The 18043-nt window shown below is 41.0% G+C and overlaps 1 protein-coding gene and 1 pseudogene across 5 annotated transcripts in view; one reads left to right on the forward strand and one right to left on the reverse strand.

The window, feature by feature from the left end:
- Window positions 1–969: 969 nt before the first annotated feature.
- Window positions 970–7422, forward strand: LOC148676018 (elastase-1-like; annotated as a pseudogene). Its single transcript, XR_015925574.1, has 8 exons — window positions 970–1112; window positions 2477–2577; window positions 3619–3719; window positions 3871–3993; window positions 5222–5356; window positions 6091–6236; window positions 6490–6639; window positions 7287–7422. The product of XR_015925574.1 is annotated as an elastase-1-like (transcript).
- Window positions 7423–10887: 3465 nt separating this feature from the next.
- The window catches only part of gsk3ba (glycogen synthase kinase 3 beta, genome duplicate a), a 102322-nt gene continuing 95166 nt past the window's right edge, over window positions 10888–18043 (reverse strand). For all 4 annotated transcript variants that reach the window (XM_088600366.1, XM_088600376.1, XM_088600358.1 and 1 more), the window contains exons 10-11: window positions 15699–15797; window positions 10888–14558 (exon numbers count right to left, since the gene is read on the reverse strand). In XM_088600366.1, coding sequence (XP_088456492.1) covers window positions 14491–14558; window positions 15699–15797 — 167 coding nt within the window. In that variant the 3' untranslated portion in view covers window positions 10888–14490. The remainder of the gene's footprint in view (window positions 14559–15698; window positions 15798–18043) is intronic.

Raw genomic sequence — 18043 nt, forward strand, 5'->3', positions numbered from 1 at the left:
TGACTTATTTTATCAAAATAAGATATGAAATATTAAATTACTGCATATAGTTTCATCTCATGTTCCCTATTCCAGCAATTGCCTGTTGATGTCATCCTATGTGCTTGGCAAATACAAACTGCATGACACTTCGGGGAAAGTACCACCCTTCAAGTATTGTGCCTCTAGTGGCATCACAATACATAAAGGTCAGCTAAGATTCTTACCCAGCCTTTCACATGCTTAAATAATTACACTTTTATTCAAGATTAGACTATAGTAGTACCTTTCTTACTGAAGTATACTCTAAATGATAAAATAGGTTTCAGCATGTTAGAACTTGATCTTAACATACTAATTTGGGCATATGGGCTTTCACACGTGTGACTGCACCTTAGCAGACAGCTGGAGTTTAGAGCAAACCAGAGAGAAGGGACAATAGTTCACACATTTTTCTAGGTTTTCATTTGTAATTACTTTTCAGAATGTTTGAGTATTTGTTCTTCACTTGTACTGTAGGTTGTATATAACAAGGTCAAATAAATTCTGATTTATTTTTTCTTGATTTCAAGCTATAAAACTTTGGAAGTTTTACTTTGGAAGGAGTCTGTAGACTTTCCACAGGCACAGCAGCTGAATATTTTTGTCATTTCAATGTAATCTACAGTACAACCTATAGCCAAAGGTTGTGCAACATATCCCTGCTTTGTTTACTGTACCTCATATTTCTGAAGGGTGATTATTAACATTAAGAACAGGGTAAAAGTTGTTACACTCAAGATTTTAACATACTGTAGAAGCCAGTTTACATTTATAGTCCTTAGAACAATTTAGGTTATGAACCTAAGAAACAATAAGAACAAAACTGTACCTTATTGTTGTTAATCTTATAACAATAATAAAAACAGAAAATGGCACCAAACTGCATTTTTTGTATTTTTTCTGTCTGGAGGAGCAGGTTTTGAGATGACTTCTTTACTTATTTATAGGAAATGTTCCATGACAATAAGGAATGTTTGGGTTTTACACAGCACACAGGGTATAAATATTGGTTATAAAGTTTACCAAGAGCAAAATAACAACTGACAAGATGCTTCACTACATGGTTTTAGTTGCTCTCCTCATTCTGCCTGGTAAGTTGCATTTTATATATAGTTTTTATTATTTTCTCAAGGAAATATGTAATAGGTGAAAAATAGAACTGTGTGTAATTAAACATTTTCATTTTTTTTCTGAGTTGATATACGTTAACCTGAAGTATGTGAAACCAGTAAAAGTGAAGTGTGTTATTATTTCAAAGGGAGACTTGCATAATTGAGTTATTAGCCAGGATACACTACATACCCAAAGTGACAAGAGAAACTGTCAATATCCATGGAACAGCCTGGCACAGACTGGAAAGAAACAGTCCTGGAACAGATCCTTTTACAATGGAAGTGTCAAAGTTCAAAGTAACATCATTTTTTTGGAATACTGTCTGTGTTACATACTGTTTGTATTCATGGTGGTTGCATTGTGGTGAAGTGTCAGAAATAAACATTATAAATATAAATAAATATTATGGTGTTTGGCACGCATTTTTCAAATCTAATAACACACTATTTATACAGTACAATAGCCAAGGAAACCACTATATTTGTCAATATAGGTACACCTTTAAATAATCCAACTACTAAATCCATCTTCAAACCATTTTAACTAATACAGCATTGCAGGGGAGCTGAAGCTTATTCCAGCAACGGGTCATTTGTCCATCACAGGGCACAGGGCACAAGACACAGTAGTCTATGAAAACAAGTTACTATTTTAAAAGTAAACTCACACAATTGAGTCAGCAGCCAGATTACAAACCAGACTGACAAGGGACACTGTAAACATAGTGATGCCGCATAGCGTAACCCACAATAGGGGCACAGGTTTTAGGTGGACACACACGTACCCTACTTTCACTTTAATATCTAAGGTGAAATATTAGTTTATGTGTTCATTACAGCAGCCCTGCACTGGGGCAGAAAAAACTTGCTTTTCCAGCAGGACCACTGGGGAGAATAATAATCAGCCTTGCACTGTGGCAAAAACACGGCTCTTTCAGCTTCCTAGTCAGGATAGTAAGCTATTGTAGCTGTAGTAGAAAATGAACTTTTTTCAGCTCTTACACTGGAAAACAAAATGCCTGCTCTACAACAGAAAACAGTTGATTAGCAGTGGAGCTGCTGGGACTGGAACAATAGGAAACAATAGACTGGAACAATAGGAAAAATAAGCACACGCTTCAACCTGGAGTAATTGATGTATCCATTTTCTTTTATCTGCTTGTGTTTGGAATAAACAATTCTAAAAGTCCTCTGCCGGCCGCGGGATTAAAACCGGCAACCTTCTAGCCACAGAGCCACCGTCCTGCCCTGATTTAGTATTCACTTGAATTGTTTATACCTTATGTATTATGTAAAGGTGTAAGATAAAGATCAAAGCATGAATTGTCTTCTCATGTTTTCAGGATGTGCAGAAGAGGTGCAGTATCTGGAGGAAATACAGAGGAACACAACCCAGCGTGTGGTGGGAGGGGTGGCAGCTGTCCCCTACTCCTGGCCTTGGCAGGTAGGAGAGCAGATTTCATGCAGAACTGAAGATCTAAACAGGAGCACTGCACTAGGTGGTCAGAGGAAGACATGTAACAGTGGACTGCAGGAGAGTGTTTTGGGAAGGCTGACATCACAGCAGCATAATCTAAAGTAAAGAAATGACTTTTAAACTCAAATGGCCTCGATATGCAAGAACACCATTTGAATCTTTAGCACCTACTTCATCAGGGTGACCACTGTAAAATAATTTAAAGAATTAGATCTTTAGGCTTTTCTTAGAAGGGTTACCATTTTGCAATACAGCTCTTAGATTCTGGAATTGTGCTTTTTGTTGACCTATAGACATGAACCTCAGGTTACATAGACAGTATTTAATCAAAAGTATTATTCAAAGCATGTATTTATTGATGTGGCGCAGTGAAAGAATAGGCGCGTCTGGTCGAGGGTTCACAAGCAGCTCTCGTGCAATGCAGAGGTGGGAAACACCACAGCAAAAGAAAAAGGGGCTTCCAAAGAAGAAAAGAAAGCTATAAAAAACAGCACTCAGGGCTGCAGTGCGGTAGTGGCAAGGAACAGGGAAAGCGCTGCAATACGTAAGCAAGCGCAGAAAGGTTGAGAGCAAAAAAAAAAACTAAAACAGACGCAAAGAAACTACGAGATAGCAAACACACAATAGCTCGGCAAATGACAGAGCCCTGAGTGAAGGCCGAAGGCAGTACTTAAAGAAAAATAGAACTAGTAAGGAAATAAGTTTCATTGACCACCCATTGTGAATGTCTGCCTGTGTGTGTTCCAACAGCACCGAGAGGTGTGCTGTCCTGCGTGGGTACGCGGGACCGATCACCGCCATGAAGATGTGTATGCATTTAGAGACCTGTAATGATTTATCAATGCAAATCGAGTAGATTCACTAAAGAGATGGGGGTTTTGTATAAAGTGAGTTGGTCTGAATGAACTGCTTGCACAGCGAGGAACACTAATTGCATAACGTACATATTTTCCGTCTACTGCCCTGTGGACCTCAGTGTTTTCTTTTTGTTGTTGCTGCTGGGCTCAGGTCTCATTGCGGGTTTTCTACAGTGACTGGTCGGCACACATCTGTGGAGGAACTTTGATTCACAGCCGCTGGGTTCTGACGGCTGCCCACTGCGTCCGAAGGTATGAAAATACCTCCGGTCAGTTAGGACGGAGGAAAAAGCAAAGCATTCAGTGAATTAGTCCCTTTCGAAAATTGGAAATTTCCCTCTCGGATGTTCTCAGATTTCCTGCCTGAAGAACAAGTCTTAAAATTCTGTTTTTCTTTTAACAGCGGAGTGTCTGTGGTTGCAGTTGTGGGAGAACACAATATTAATGGGATAGAGGGGAAGGAGCAATTCATTCCTGTGGAGAAGACACTGGTTCACTCAAGCTGGACTAACAATGCGGCGGCTGGGTTTGTATCCAATTTGTGTTATAATAAATGTTTTAGAAGCTTCGGAATTGGGCAAAAGAATCAGTACGTCGTGTAAGCATATACATTATGGATGTTTTGTACATTGTTGTGGGAGTTGAGTTATAAGCCCCTGGGCTGCTAAGAGCCATCATGGGCCCAGGGACTACCAGTGAGAGAGAGAGGGTGGCAACTTTTTCGGGTCAGTTCCTCTTCGCAACGTTTCCTGCTCATCTCAGTTCCTTTCCGCAAAACCTACGCCAAAAAGAATCTTTTAAATCAGTTGATCTACCATTAAAAATACACACAAAGCTATTGACCTAGCCTCGAAAGTCTGCCTAGTACTATTGCGCCGCGGGACCGGATAGTCTATTATTTGCATTAGGACGCGCACCTCATTTCATCGCGTTTAACAAACAAAACCTTACAGTAAACTTTATATCAATCGAAAAAAGACAACCAGGGCTTCACAAAACAGTTCTCAGAACTTTCCTACACCACGGCAATCGATCAGAACAACACTTTTTACCTGCTGACGCACTTCCACATAAGTGCATCGGTAAGTAATCAATAAGCCAGCAAAACAAGTGCAAAAGCAAAAAATAAATCCCATGTTTTTACCTTATTTCAGAAATCCATAAGAGGGGTTATATGTCCACAAAACGCTTAGCTTTTACTCACCTCCAGACCTGGAGGAAACTGAAAGGTATTGGCTTTTGCAAACGAATTTTGAACGACCCCGCCTGGAAAAAAGCTGTCTTTCATTGTGTTTTCAGCCATTTCATTCTAGGTCAGGTCTTCAAAAAATGATGCAGAATTTTTTCAAATTGATAAATTTGTCCCGAATTTTAATCCAAGCTAGTAGACACCTACTAAGTTCCACCTGCTGTTTTTTTGGATTTATTTTGCATAACTTTGTCCGCTGAGTGGACGCATTAAGAGATAAAAGACATTTGACTGTTCACACTTAAAGCCAAGGGGGTTAGCTTCAATTTAAGACCTGAACCAGACTTCTGATATGTTCTGCTGCAGAGTTATAACAAAATATTTAAAGGGAGAAAATTCCGGGCTGAACTTTTCTCTGGATATAGGGGACACTAATTGCTTCAGTCTTGCTGATACTCGCCTGTCTGTACAGAGCCTGCTTGTGTTCAGAACTTCTGGGCAACATTGCTTTGAAATATATTTTTCCTGAACTGGTCACTTCCTGTGCTCCCTGTGTTGTGTGCAGATTTGACATCGCCTTGATGAAGCTGATGAATAATGCTGTCCTGAGCTCATATGTCGCACTGGCCACTGCCCAGCACTGACCACATTCTTCCACAAAACAGTGTGTGCTTCATCACTGGCTGGGGCCTTACCAGCAGTAAGTTTTTAACAGGAAAATCTCTCCTGACTGACAGAACCTATTTGACTGTAAATAGGAAGACAGATCAGTGTATTCCTGGCAGTTTACTAAAACACTCAAATGAAATGAGAACTCAAATGGAAGGTAATAAAATACTACACTTTTTTTTGCAAAAAAAAACTTTTTACTCGCAAATACATACAATTATGTTGTTAAAAGATGCATTAAAATACTTTATCCTTTTAAAAAATGTCTCTAGATTGTCTCTCTCCAGTACGTATATGAATAGAAGGATACATCCTCAAAAAGAATAATTACCTATCCCTTCAGGTCCCAAAAATAAATGACTTTGACTTCACATTGGGAATGACACTTTCCTGTCTTTTTCAAATGAGCACTCAGAGCCCAGATGAGATGTTACTGTGTGCCAGCAAGCTTAATGTACATTGGAATTTTCCAAGCACAAAATTAACTGATTTTAGGAGGGAAGTAGTCAGGACTCCCTGAACCTTCTGTAAAATAGGGATTCTTACATCCCTCTGGAACCCTCCAATCGGCACTAATGTGGGTCATGCCAGGGCATGAATGTTTTCAAAAGGTGTGTGTGTCGAGGGGGCATACAAAGTACTTCTCATTCTCAGTGGGAGGGTTCAGCGAATCATCACCTGGACAGAATTTTTCCAATATTCTTATGTAGACAAGGAAGTTGGTCATATAAATTAAGATGTAACATGTAACATTTTTGTCAACAGCGAGTGGACAGCTGTCAGGCACCCTCCAGCAGGCCCATCTCCCTTCTGTAGACTACAGCACCTGCTCCAGTAGCTCCTGGTGGGGATCGACTGTTAAGACCACCATGGTCTGCGCTGGTGGAGATGGAATCAGATCAGGTTGTAATGTAAGTCTCCCCACTACAGATTCATCAGACACCGTTTTCCTGTAGCAGTGACATTTTTCTGTTTGCTATTAAGATGGCACTTTGTTTCACAGCTGCATTCAATACCTGATTATCTGCTCTAATCCGGAAGGCAGGCTATCACAGAAAAACAATACATGCGTGTTTTGTGCACACTGGCATGTTTGCAAGCACAGACTTCGTGTGCAGTTCAAATGCCAGTACTTCGATGGCTGAGACTAATGTCATTTTGCAGGGGGATTCTGGAGGACCCCTGAATTGTTACGTCAGTGGAAGATACCAAGTCCATGGAGTGACCAGCTTTGTGTCTGCATCAGGCTGTAATGTTAACAAGAAGCCTACAGTCTTCACGCGTGTCTCTGCGTACATCAGCTGGATCAACAGTGTAAGTTCAATATGGCTGGAATGACAAATAAACGTGAACTTGAATTTGAAGTGCAAACAGTGTTTCTGAAGAAAAAGAGGGATGAAAATGTTATTGGTAACAGGTCAGCATTTGTGGGAGGGGTTGCTTTTAAGAAATTCGACACTAAAGAAGATATCTGGAATAAAACAGCTTCGCAAAGTACATTTGATCATATGTTCTACTTAATGTGCTCTGTTGACCACGTGTTTTAGGATCTAATGCAAACTTGAGCTTTAATGACTCTTTGCATGATCTGTGCAGCCACGAACAAATTTTGCTGCCGTTTTCCTCCTACACCATTTAGAAAAGGGTTAATGAGACTGGGAAGGTCCTCAGCTGTCTACCTGTAGCAAATGCTTTTCTTCATAAATAAAACTGTAGTGTTATGCAGATGAAAAGCATAATCAGATGAAAAATGATAACTAACAGATTAAAGCAAGGCAAAGTAAATTAATGTCCAATCTTTGAGATAATTAATGTTTGTAAGATTGAGGAGGAAAAAATATGCAATTCATGCAGCATTTTCTAAAAATCACTCATCAGTACTCTGAATTAAACACTTAGTTTACTTAGTCAGTCTTTGGTATTTTAGGACTCCTTGATGAGACACGTTTCTTTTCCTCTAGATCATGGCCAGTTATTAAATGCCAGTGGACTGTGGTGAATGGACTATATGTGTGACATCAGCTGTGTGAAATGCAATGAACCTCAGCATCTTGCTGTTTTATTTACGAGAAATAAAGTATTTTCTTGCAAAAGCAAGCCCTCATCATAGTTATTGTTATTGTTTCTCAGCTTTCAATCTGTCATATATTCTCTTATCCTAGCGTTAATCCCGCATCAGCAGGGTCCGCTTGTCGGCACGCCCGTCTCCATTTGGTGGTTTGAACCAAATCTTTGAGCTGACGGTGCCATTAACTGCGATCGAGAATACTCCAACCGGCGCGTCGCTCCGCCTGCCGTCGGAGTGGGGGGAGGAGAACAAAGTAATGTAGCCAATTCTTAGAGGGGGATTATTAGGAGGCATGGGAAATTTGGCCAGGACACCCCTACTCTTTTCGAGAAACGCCCTGGGATTTTTAATGACCACAGAGAGTCAGGACCTCGGTTTTACATCTCATCCGAAGGACGGCGCTTATTTACAGCATAGTGTCCCCATCGCTATACTGGGGCATTAGGACCCACCTGGACCACAGGGTGAGCACCCCCCCGCTGGCCTCACTAACACCTCTTCCAGCAGCTACCTTAGTTTTTCCCAGGAGGTCTCCCATCCAGGTACTGACCAGGCTCACACCTGCTGAGCTTCAGTGGGTTGCCAGTTGTGAGTTGCAGGGTGATATGGCTGCTGGCCTCAATCTGTCATATAGTGACATGGAAAAATTTAAAAAGTAAATAAAAACAGAAGTTTGAACAAAAGAAAAAAAAACATTACACTACATACAGAGCTATGCGTCCCAGAGGTGTATATTCTACAGATCTAGAAAACCCAGAATGGAAAACCTGTAACCTGACCAATCTAACCTAATTAAAAGAATACGACTCAAAACTAAATTTCCCATCCCACAACCCAAAAGCAAATGGGAATCTATCTCCTCATCTAAATTAAGAAAATATTCTTTACCACAATAAAGGAAATCATATCACTTTTTGTATATACCTTCTGCTATATATAACCTTGCATACGCCTCTTCTCACATTTTTATCATTTATACATGGACCGCACTCCAAACAAGCTGGAAAGCAAAAATAAAGAAAAGATGTTTGTGCCTCACACATTTATTGGCACATTCATTCTGTCAGTGGACCGTGCTCCAAACAACAAGCTGGAAAGCAAAAATAAGCCCAGAACAAAAGAGAAAAACATGCGACCTGTTTTTCAATTGTCTCCTTCATTTGCCTCCCATTTTATGTCGCATTCATTCTATATGTGGATGGTGCTCCAAACCACAAACAGGAAAGCAAAAATAAGCCAGAACAAAAAAAGAAAATATCCTACTAGTCTCACACCCACCTCATACAGTTTTTACCTACAAGTGGACTGTGCTCCTCAGAATTTCTAACGTGCTGCCTGGCCTCAGACATTGGACCCCCTCTGTCCTGCGATGCCTCAGTTCTGGATGAAGCACAGCTCCGGACTCCGGTGGCTCTTTCCCATCCTGCACCAGTCTCCACTGCACTTTCTCTTCCTGGATTCCAGTCCTTCAGTCCGCCTGCCTGCATCCCAGGTGACTAATTGAAACAATATATGCATATTGTTTCTTCAAGTATTTGACCCTTCCAATATTTATGTCTATATTAGTATACTTTACTTTTAGTATACTTTTCTACACTAAAAAACCTGGGGCAGACATGTAGATTGTCGTATACATAATGTATATTAGCTATCTGAAGTGTCACAGGATCTAGAGACAAGGATCAAACACCTCATTAGTGCCAACATTTGCAGTTGTAGGGCGCATCAAATCAAGAAAGGAAATGTTTGCCGAGCTGTAGTGGGAATGAGACACATTGATTAAAGAAATGGTAAGGTGTACCTTACTTATTGAAGTTCTGGGTAAATCATTAAGAGACGTCAACAGTCCAGGAATACATGATAAAAAGATGGGTAGAGATGGGAAGAGAGGAGAACACAAAAGAAAGAAAAAGGAGACACTAGAGGCGAGAGCTCCTTGTTCAGATCAACTTTAAGGACTAAGATTCCTGCCCTGTATTTGAACCTTGTTAAGAGAACTTGCCATTAGCTTGAATGGCTACTGCCTGCAACCTGAGAACTAATCTTTGACGAGGAACATGATCAACAGCCTCAAGAGTTTTCTTTTGTGAACATCTCATTTCTTGAAGTGCAGTTGGTAGAAGACAACAGGACCCTGGAGAGGTGTTCATTGTAAGCTCTTCTACACACTACTATCAAGCACAACACTCAGCCTGTGCAGGCACGGTCTGCCAAATCAGCAAATCTGCCTTGTCCCTGATCAAGCATCCAAATTAAGACACTGGGCAAAATAACAGCTGGGATCACGAGACACAAAAGAAGATAAAATGATTATAAAAGACATTTCTGCAACATCATAGAGGGTAAAACCATCAAACTAATTAAGTACTAAGGCCCAACAGTGTAGATTAATACCATAAAGAGACCTTGAGAGAATAACTCCCTCCAATAAGAGTGAAATCTTATTGGACAGCCCCCTCTGGTGGCTGTTCCAAGATCTACATGTGATGGACCTGGGAACTTTATGCTGTATTTAAACAGTATATACAACATGAAAATCCTCAATAAAAACCTTTTAATACTGGAGCTGGCACAGACACAACAGAGCAACAGCCAGAATTTCTTTAAAATGTTTTTGGTGTACTGTATTTTTCAGCAGATCCTTTTTTTAATTTATAAAGCAGGAACTGGTGTTTGGGTGTGTACACGTAACAAAGGTTCACTGATCTGTCCATCATCCCAGAACAGCTTTAGAGAAACGTGAACTGAACTTCTTAGGGAAAACAAAACCATACTCACCGTGAGGTTGCAAGGCGGTTTGCAAAAGGTGATGATTTTAACCTAATGAGATCTGCCTCACACACACACTGCTCTGCAAAACTAGCAATGAGGAGCCGGGAAAGAGTGCTATTGTGTAAAAACCTGCGGATCAAGAAGACTTTTATTTTTTATTTTTTGGCTCTGTTTGAAGCCATAAGTCTGATCTTTCCAGTCAATCGCAGGGACACCCCCCTCTTTAGACCATAAGGATCTGCACCTGTGGCTGGAAGGTTGCCGGGTCGTATCCCATCCTACTCTGTTGGGCCCCTGAGCAAGGCCCTTAACCCCAACTGCTCCAGGGGCGCCGTATAAATGGCTGACCCTGCCCTCCGAACCCAAGTTTCTCTCTCCCCGTCTGTGTCACATAGAGAGCAAGTTGGGGTATGCGAAAAGACAAATTCCTAAAACAAGAAATTGTATATGGCCAATAAAGTGATTTTATCTTAACAATGACCTCTTTTGAAAAGTAAACCAAACAAAAACGTTACTGTAAAACACAAAGAATATAAAATAAAAAAGCCGATCACTGCTTTGACAGCAGATTCTATGTGCAAAACCAGATCTCCGGGTGAAATGTCCAGGGATTTCTGAGGTTCATGTGCTTTTGCTCTTCAACAGAACAGGCATCGCAACGCTGCCAATAAGAAAGCACAGATAACACTTGCTTAATAAATAACAGCGAGACACAGCACACCTTCTTCATTTCCAGGCTAACCTACTCTTTATTTAATGCAAATTACAGTACCAGTTAACTATTTTGAACCAAGTCACACTGAAGAACAAAACGGACTTATTTACAGGAAGGGAGAGGGTGGGGGGGAACATTTAGCATACTTTCACAGGAAAAAAAGTTTATATTTAAAATGAAATAAAAATGTTCAGTCACAAACAGAGGCATTCAAGTAGTAATAATGTTATACAGGTTGTTTTTTTTTTCATTTTCTTTTTAAATCAAGACAGCTTTTTTTTCCACAAGTGTATGCGATATTCTGTATATAGCCCACAGTCCTTTTTATTTAATTTTACTTTAGACACAAGAAGTGGTCACACTTGTTTTACAGGCCAGGTGATCCAATAGCAACACATCTATGAATGCAAATATTACAAGCAAGCATTGTATATATATATAGACATATATGCATAAATACACACATATATGTATATATAAAATCACAAGAGGGGAGCTACATGGTAATTAACCCATTGAGTGCTGCTGACTGCCAATCAAAGAAGGTTTCATGGAGAGATCAAAACTGATCATTATTGCCTCCCTCTGTTACAGTGACATTATCAATTCATTTTGGTAGTGTGACAAGGAAAAGGTCTGAGAGCCAACAGCCAACATTTGAACAACTAGAAACCTAAGTTAACACTGTACACAGACCTGCCTTGACCCACCTGCTCAAAGATCAATATTGTTTCTTTTCTTTGTCCTTTACAGACAATGCAAGGGCTGTATGTAAAGAGTGTACACTGTACACTCTGACACCACTCCTCAGGGTAAACCAATTAAGGACACGTCTAAAATTGCTTATTAAAAGTACAGCAAATCTGCAACAGGATTTTAAAACATCACACACTTAAAATAGACATAAAAACACTGAAGCTTAAACTTCAATGTGAAAACAAATTCTATTCGCCAAGGATCACTGGTATATGGAGAACGGAAAACAATACCGCGCCAAAAACACTAGATGCTCCGACTTCAAACGGGGAAAAATGAACTTTGGTGAAGAGCTGTACCAAGCAGAGAAACCGCACCACGGAACTGGCCGTATCGGACGTCAGAAGGTCAGGATAGGATTTCAGCAGCACTCAGCAGGGAGGAGGGAGAAAGAAAATCTCAAAAGAATGGAAGCAAAGGCACTCCAAACTATAGATACACTATACATTACTAGTTATTGTTACAATAATATAGCTGGCACCTACTGTACAGTAAGATTGAACTATATGGCTTGAAAAAGCTCATCTACATTTTGAATAAACAGAATTATTTGCCCTGAATTTTTTTTCTTCTTCTTCTTCTTCTTGTTTGTTTTTGCTCATAACAGTTCTTGGGTCCACATATTTACATACCATACACACAACAACAACAAAAACAAAAATAAGTACAAGCCAGAATTTGGTGAGGAGCAACGATATATACATAAAATGGTTTTCTTTCTAACTGGGTGAAATAAGACGTATTCCAGCGCGGTGCAAGGGTCGTGGCACAGAAAGTGGAAGGGCGAAGGAAATAACAGTAAAAATCAGAACAATTTAAAAAAAAATACACGAAGCACAAAATCCTTCAGTAGTGGTCAAATGAAACCGAAGCCTACAGATCGACAGCATCTTCTTCATGACACGTTTCCTGCAGGTTTGTGTTGTCCTTTCACCCTCTTTCAAACACTAGAGTCACCTGTCCCTCAGTTGGTGCCTTTGACTGCTCGGAAGAATGCTTAATGACCTCGAATCATCACTCTTACATGGGCAAAGAAGATACACGGGCTACCAACTCCTTCCCATCAGCCCGAGAGGAGGGACATCCCGTTTGGAGTTTCTCACACCGGAGTTATAAGTCAGCACTCTTTTCACAGCATGATCAAAGACAAGGTATATTTCGCCCGGTCACCTGTGCTTATCGGCGCGCCACTGGGCTCGCATAGATACAAGAAAGAGAGAGATCCTCTACTCTACAGGAGGAAGCACATTCACAGACTGCAAAATGGTCAGTTTCACATTTTTGCTACAGCTTGGACTGGTTCTGAGCCAGCCTCAAACTTTTGACACCTTTACCACGTGGAAAAGCTCTTACAGTTGCCGGGACCTCCTGTTCTGGAGAAAGCAGTCTGTGCAAAACAGGTCTTTTTGCCTTCTGTTTAAACCCGGGACATGTCAGTACTGTACAGAAATGCTCCTGACGAGGTCTCCTCCATTTCAGATTATGATTTTTTCCTGTACTTTTAAACACTACTGAAACTAAACCCTAACAAAACTCTTACACGCCGATATTGATGAAAGCATATTTCAATGTTTAATGATCAGATTTAATCACACTAAATCAGCTCGTGAAATCTTAAAATTAAAGCATCCATCCTTATTACACTCAACGTTCACTGTAAAAAATTCAAGTGTCATTAAATAAAACTGGACCGCCTATTCCTAGGAGAATTAGGCTGTATGGTTAGAGTGGTGTTGTCCACATACTTGTCTTTACGTTTGCCATTCATGATAGACACGTGCAAGTTTAACACATGCAGCAATAAATAAGGAGAGATGCAACGAGGGCTGAAACAAAAGGTTTATACAATTATATGAAGTCAAAAATGTCAATAACAAAAATAAAACCGTGCTGGAAACCTGGCTTTCACATTTAAACTCCAGGTGTCCAGCTGAACAGTTTCCAACAGCAGCAAATATTGCTGCCGCACACTTAACATCTGACCTTCTGTGTTTTCTGAACGGTTTAATTCAAGGGCTGTGGCAGCCCCTCCGATATATATTTATATATGTATTTTACATAATGTAAAGTATATATAAACTGTGTATGTATATATAATACAAGCACACAGATGCACAAAGAGACGGGAGTCATTTTTAGACTCACCAGAAAGCCCCCTGCCCCACCCTCCCACCCCCCACCTTAACAAAAACATCTGCTCGCTAACCATAAAAACACTTCCGAGAAACAAGGACTGCAATGCTTGCTATCCTGGGTCTGGATAAGCTTTTAAGAAAAAAAGTAGATATCTATACATATGTATAAAATAAGGGCGGTTTTTTTTTGTGTGCCAAAGGAAAAGCAGACGAGATACTTTCTAATGTAACACTGTGACTCATTCTGTGCTCCCAACCAAATTCAAGCCATGCACTAAGTCAGATCCCGGACACAAGCAGGGGGACAGGTCCCAGGACGCAGGCTTCTGCCAGGCTCCAAACCTCAGGGGCGCGAGAGGAGGAAAACGAGCGTGGGCGTGGGACAGGTGGGGGCCAGGGGCGCTGGGACTTGTTTGAAGGGTGTGCTGGGTGGTTAGCTACAACAGACCTCGATAAGATTGTCAAGGGAATAACGACGTGGATATCTATATTGCTCGGTGTTATCTGGAACATCCCCTCGGTGAGCACGAAACCCAAAACAAAAAAACAAAAACGGACGTATTTATACGCTATTTTACAAACTGAGAAATAAACGCTAACGATCGGGGATTCTCTCCGGCTGATTTTTTGTGTTTCCTCCAATTGAACTCGATTTCAGAGCGGCGCGGCTGAGGGCCTTCCAAGTGTGACGCGAGGGCACTGTCCTGGGACCCGTCCTCTCAGGTGGAATTGGACGCAGAGGCGGAGGCTGCGTTGGGGGTCTGGACACGGTCTCCAGTGTTGGCGTCTGGAGAACAAAGAGGGGGAGAAAAACACAAGATTTAATATTTAAGAACACAAACAAAGTTGGCTGTTGCATGGGGCCAACCGTTCCGACAACATGGCTGGTAGACTGCAGTTACATCTGCTTAAACAGGATTGAAAAATCCCAAGAAACCTTTACCCGGATAAATCAGTCGAGAATGAAAACTCATTTATGTTGAGCCAGCTGAGTGGAGCAGTTTGTTCAAGAGTACAACTGTTCAACAGCAGCCTCCTGCCTGAGATTTCAACCCACAATATTCCAGCTCCAGGTCTAGAGCTGACACCTCTGTTAGTAATAGTTACAGTCACCCTAATTCAGTGGTGAACAACTCCAGTCCTGGAGGGCAGCTGTGTCTGTAGGTGTCTTCTCCAGCTCAGCTCTTAATGACCTAATTGAGCTCATCATTATCTTAGGTGGACCAGTTTTACTGTTTACAAAGCTCTTCAGCTGTAAATGATTCAAAAAGATCTATTTTCTTGTGAAACTATGCCCTAGTAACAGAAAAAAACTAATTCAAATGGTCAAGTAGCAACTTCATAAACGCTGCATGGATTTCATGCAATTTGTTTCCCCTGATAGATTGATCCCAGTGCAACTTTACCTATAGTGAATAACCTTTGAAAGCTTAGGCAAAAGCTTATAAGGATTTAATTTAAATTCCACGTAAAACAAGTGTACCAGAAAATGCACTGAACTCTGATGGCTCCTAAATCTTAAGAATTTAGTGTACCATAGGGATGATGCGTTCAGGCACAATGACCGTATACTCCAGAGAAATCAACGCCACCAAATTTGTAATGCTAGGTTACACCTTGTGCCCCCTGGTGGGACAGTGATAGTGCCTCTCTGTGGTGTGGACTATCTGTTTATGGGGATGTTTTGAATTTCATTGCAGTTTACAGCAGTTCTCATGACACAACTGTTTCAGCAGGCCAAATCACATTACAGGCATCCTGAATTTAATCCGCTAAAGAAGGTACTGAATTTAGAAAAGCTACAGACAAGCACGTATAACTTGCCTGGTGTGCTTTCTCCCATGCTAGGCAATAAAAGTGAAGTGAACACTGATGCCAGCAGGGAAGGGCCCGGGTGGGCCTGGGTCAGCTGGTGAGAGCCACTCACCTGAGGCTGCAGAGGCGTTTGTGGGAGTGGAGGCTCCAGCCTGGTTCCGGGCATGGGCTGGGATCAGGATTGAAGCTAGCGAGGGATTACTGGACAGCTCTGAAAGACAGGGATATCAAACACTCATTTACACACTACAAACAAACTTTCACAATAATACCACTTCTGCTGGTTCACCCCTGGGAAGCAGCCAAAACTAGTCCCGAGTGGAGACGGTCTTGTGTGTGACTGGCTGTTCACTCATATAGCTGGAACCAAACTTTGTTACAGGGCAAAACTGATGAGCTGTAAGGAAACAGCACTGGTTTGCAAAGGCTATCTCTGTCCTGTCGTTTCTTGAAATCCATCCATTTTGCTCGGTGAAAATGAGCAAGCCACCTGAATTCTAGTTTTGTGAAATTTTACAACCCAAACATCTGACTCCTTTAAATCTGTAGCTTCTAGCTCCAGTTCTCCAGAGAACATCCCAGAAACACTGCCACCTCTGGTGCTTCCACATGGACAATGAAATCTGTCTTCATGGACCCTTGAAAGATGACTTGAATAACATCTTGATCATTTGTTTTACAAAATACATGTGTTCATTGTTTATTTAATTATATTTTTGCGTGTTCAATTTTTGTTTTGATTTGCTTTGAGAGACAGGATAACAAACCTGCACAAACGACTCGGTTAAGTGTATTTAACTGTACTTGAATCTGAGTTTCTTTACCTTTTTTTACTTGGAGCTAGTGACCTTAGTGACTACACACAGCAGTACTTACAGGATGTAAGAAAGACTGCTGATGAGTGGAGGCCATTCAGCTCATGAAACCTGTATGGTTGGATAGTTCCTACACCCTCATCCCTTTGTGTAAGGAAGTGCCTCCTCTCTTCAGTTTCACATTCCCCTTAGTTTCCATTTGTGTCCTCTGGTTCATACCTGCCTGTTCATTCAGTAGACACCCACTGGGTGAATACTGGTATAAGGTCCCATTGTTTAAGACAAAAAAAGGTTCCTTCAGCATATCAGTGTAGGATATCCCCTCAAATCCCAGAATGTATTCACTTGCTCTTCACTGGAAGAGCAACAAGATATTGTAATTATCATTAAGGACTCAGAATAATTGTAATCCGTCCTCTCTTAGTAGTCTCTGTTCAATGTGTAATTTGTATGTGAGTAACAGGCCCATTTTATCACTCTTCACTTTCATAATGTTCATCATCTTGTTCCATCTAAGAGACGTTCCCCCTCTTCAACCTGCAACGCTACTGTTGACTCTTCCACTGAAGGACAACCAATTTGGCTTGCTATGGTTCATCCTGAGGTTGACTTGACCTGCACTTAAAATAAAGAACAGACCAATTTCTGAACTCCAAATAAATGTACAAGATGTATCCGTACATCAAGTGGTTTTGGATCTGTACATCAAGTGGAACACCTGGAATGGCATTTACAAAAGCCAATACTTTTATACTGCAGTATACATTAAAACACTGTAATGAACAGGAAAGTGTGTGTATGTTGGGGTCATCTCAGGAAAGCCAGAAGCTAAAGTGAGGTTAGCATCAAACATTAGAAATGCAACAGAACCACGTCCTCGAATTAGAAAACTAATTCAGTACATTTGGTGCTGAAGATGTGTACGTACAAACTTGATGTGTGCACTGTGTCCCGTAATCCCAAATGGTATGAATTGTGTAGTAATAAATTAGTACAAATGTTATGAGATTGGCCTCCCAAGCAGCTCAGCCTGAGTTCTACCATCATGGCTTCAAACTTGAATCATGCCATTTGTTGAACATGACCATAATTCCCTAATCCAATGGCTGAGCACTGTGGAGATAATGGTGGGATTAGAGTTGGGCTGGGCTCTCTCTGTTCTCAGCAACACAGTGATCCCTGGTGGCCTCCTGGGTGCAATCATGCATGTGGTGCTGTCTTTGAGCCTGTCCATTCCTCCAATCAGCACTTAATTGCTGGTATGGAGCGGGGCTGCCTGTGAGGTGTAAAAAAGATGACTGGCTCAAAGGTGAGCATGGGGAGGAGTCTGCCTACACCTCACAGCCCATGTTGTTTGGATTTATGGGAAATGTCGGCCTTTTTCTTTTGAAATGGGAAAATTGCTGCCGTTCTGTGTAGAACTGCAGCCACTAATGACAGCTACATGAGTAATGGATTCTTTGAAGTCTCTAAGCAGTATTCATATAAAAGGAAAACATTAGGTTTTGCACAGGGGCTGAACTCCATCCTTTGAAGACAGCTAGCAAGTCTTGAATGTTGTTTACAACCACACAGCACATTGTTATTCTTTTGAACTTTTCCTCACAAATTGGACTTTTTAATATGGGGTTACACAGCTCAA

Source organism: Lepisosteus platostomus, chromosome 2 (genome assembly GCF_059453375.1).
Source record: "Lepisosteus platostomus isolate fLepPlt1 chromosome 2, fLepPlt1.hap1, whole genome shotgun sequence".
In the NCBI taxonomy this organism is placed as follows: Eukaryota; Metazoa; Chordata; class Actinopteri; order Semionotiformes; family Lepisosteidae; genus Lepisosteus; species Lepisosteus platostomus.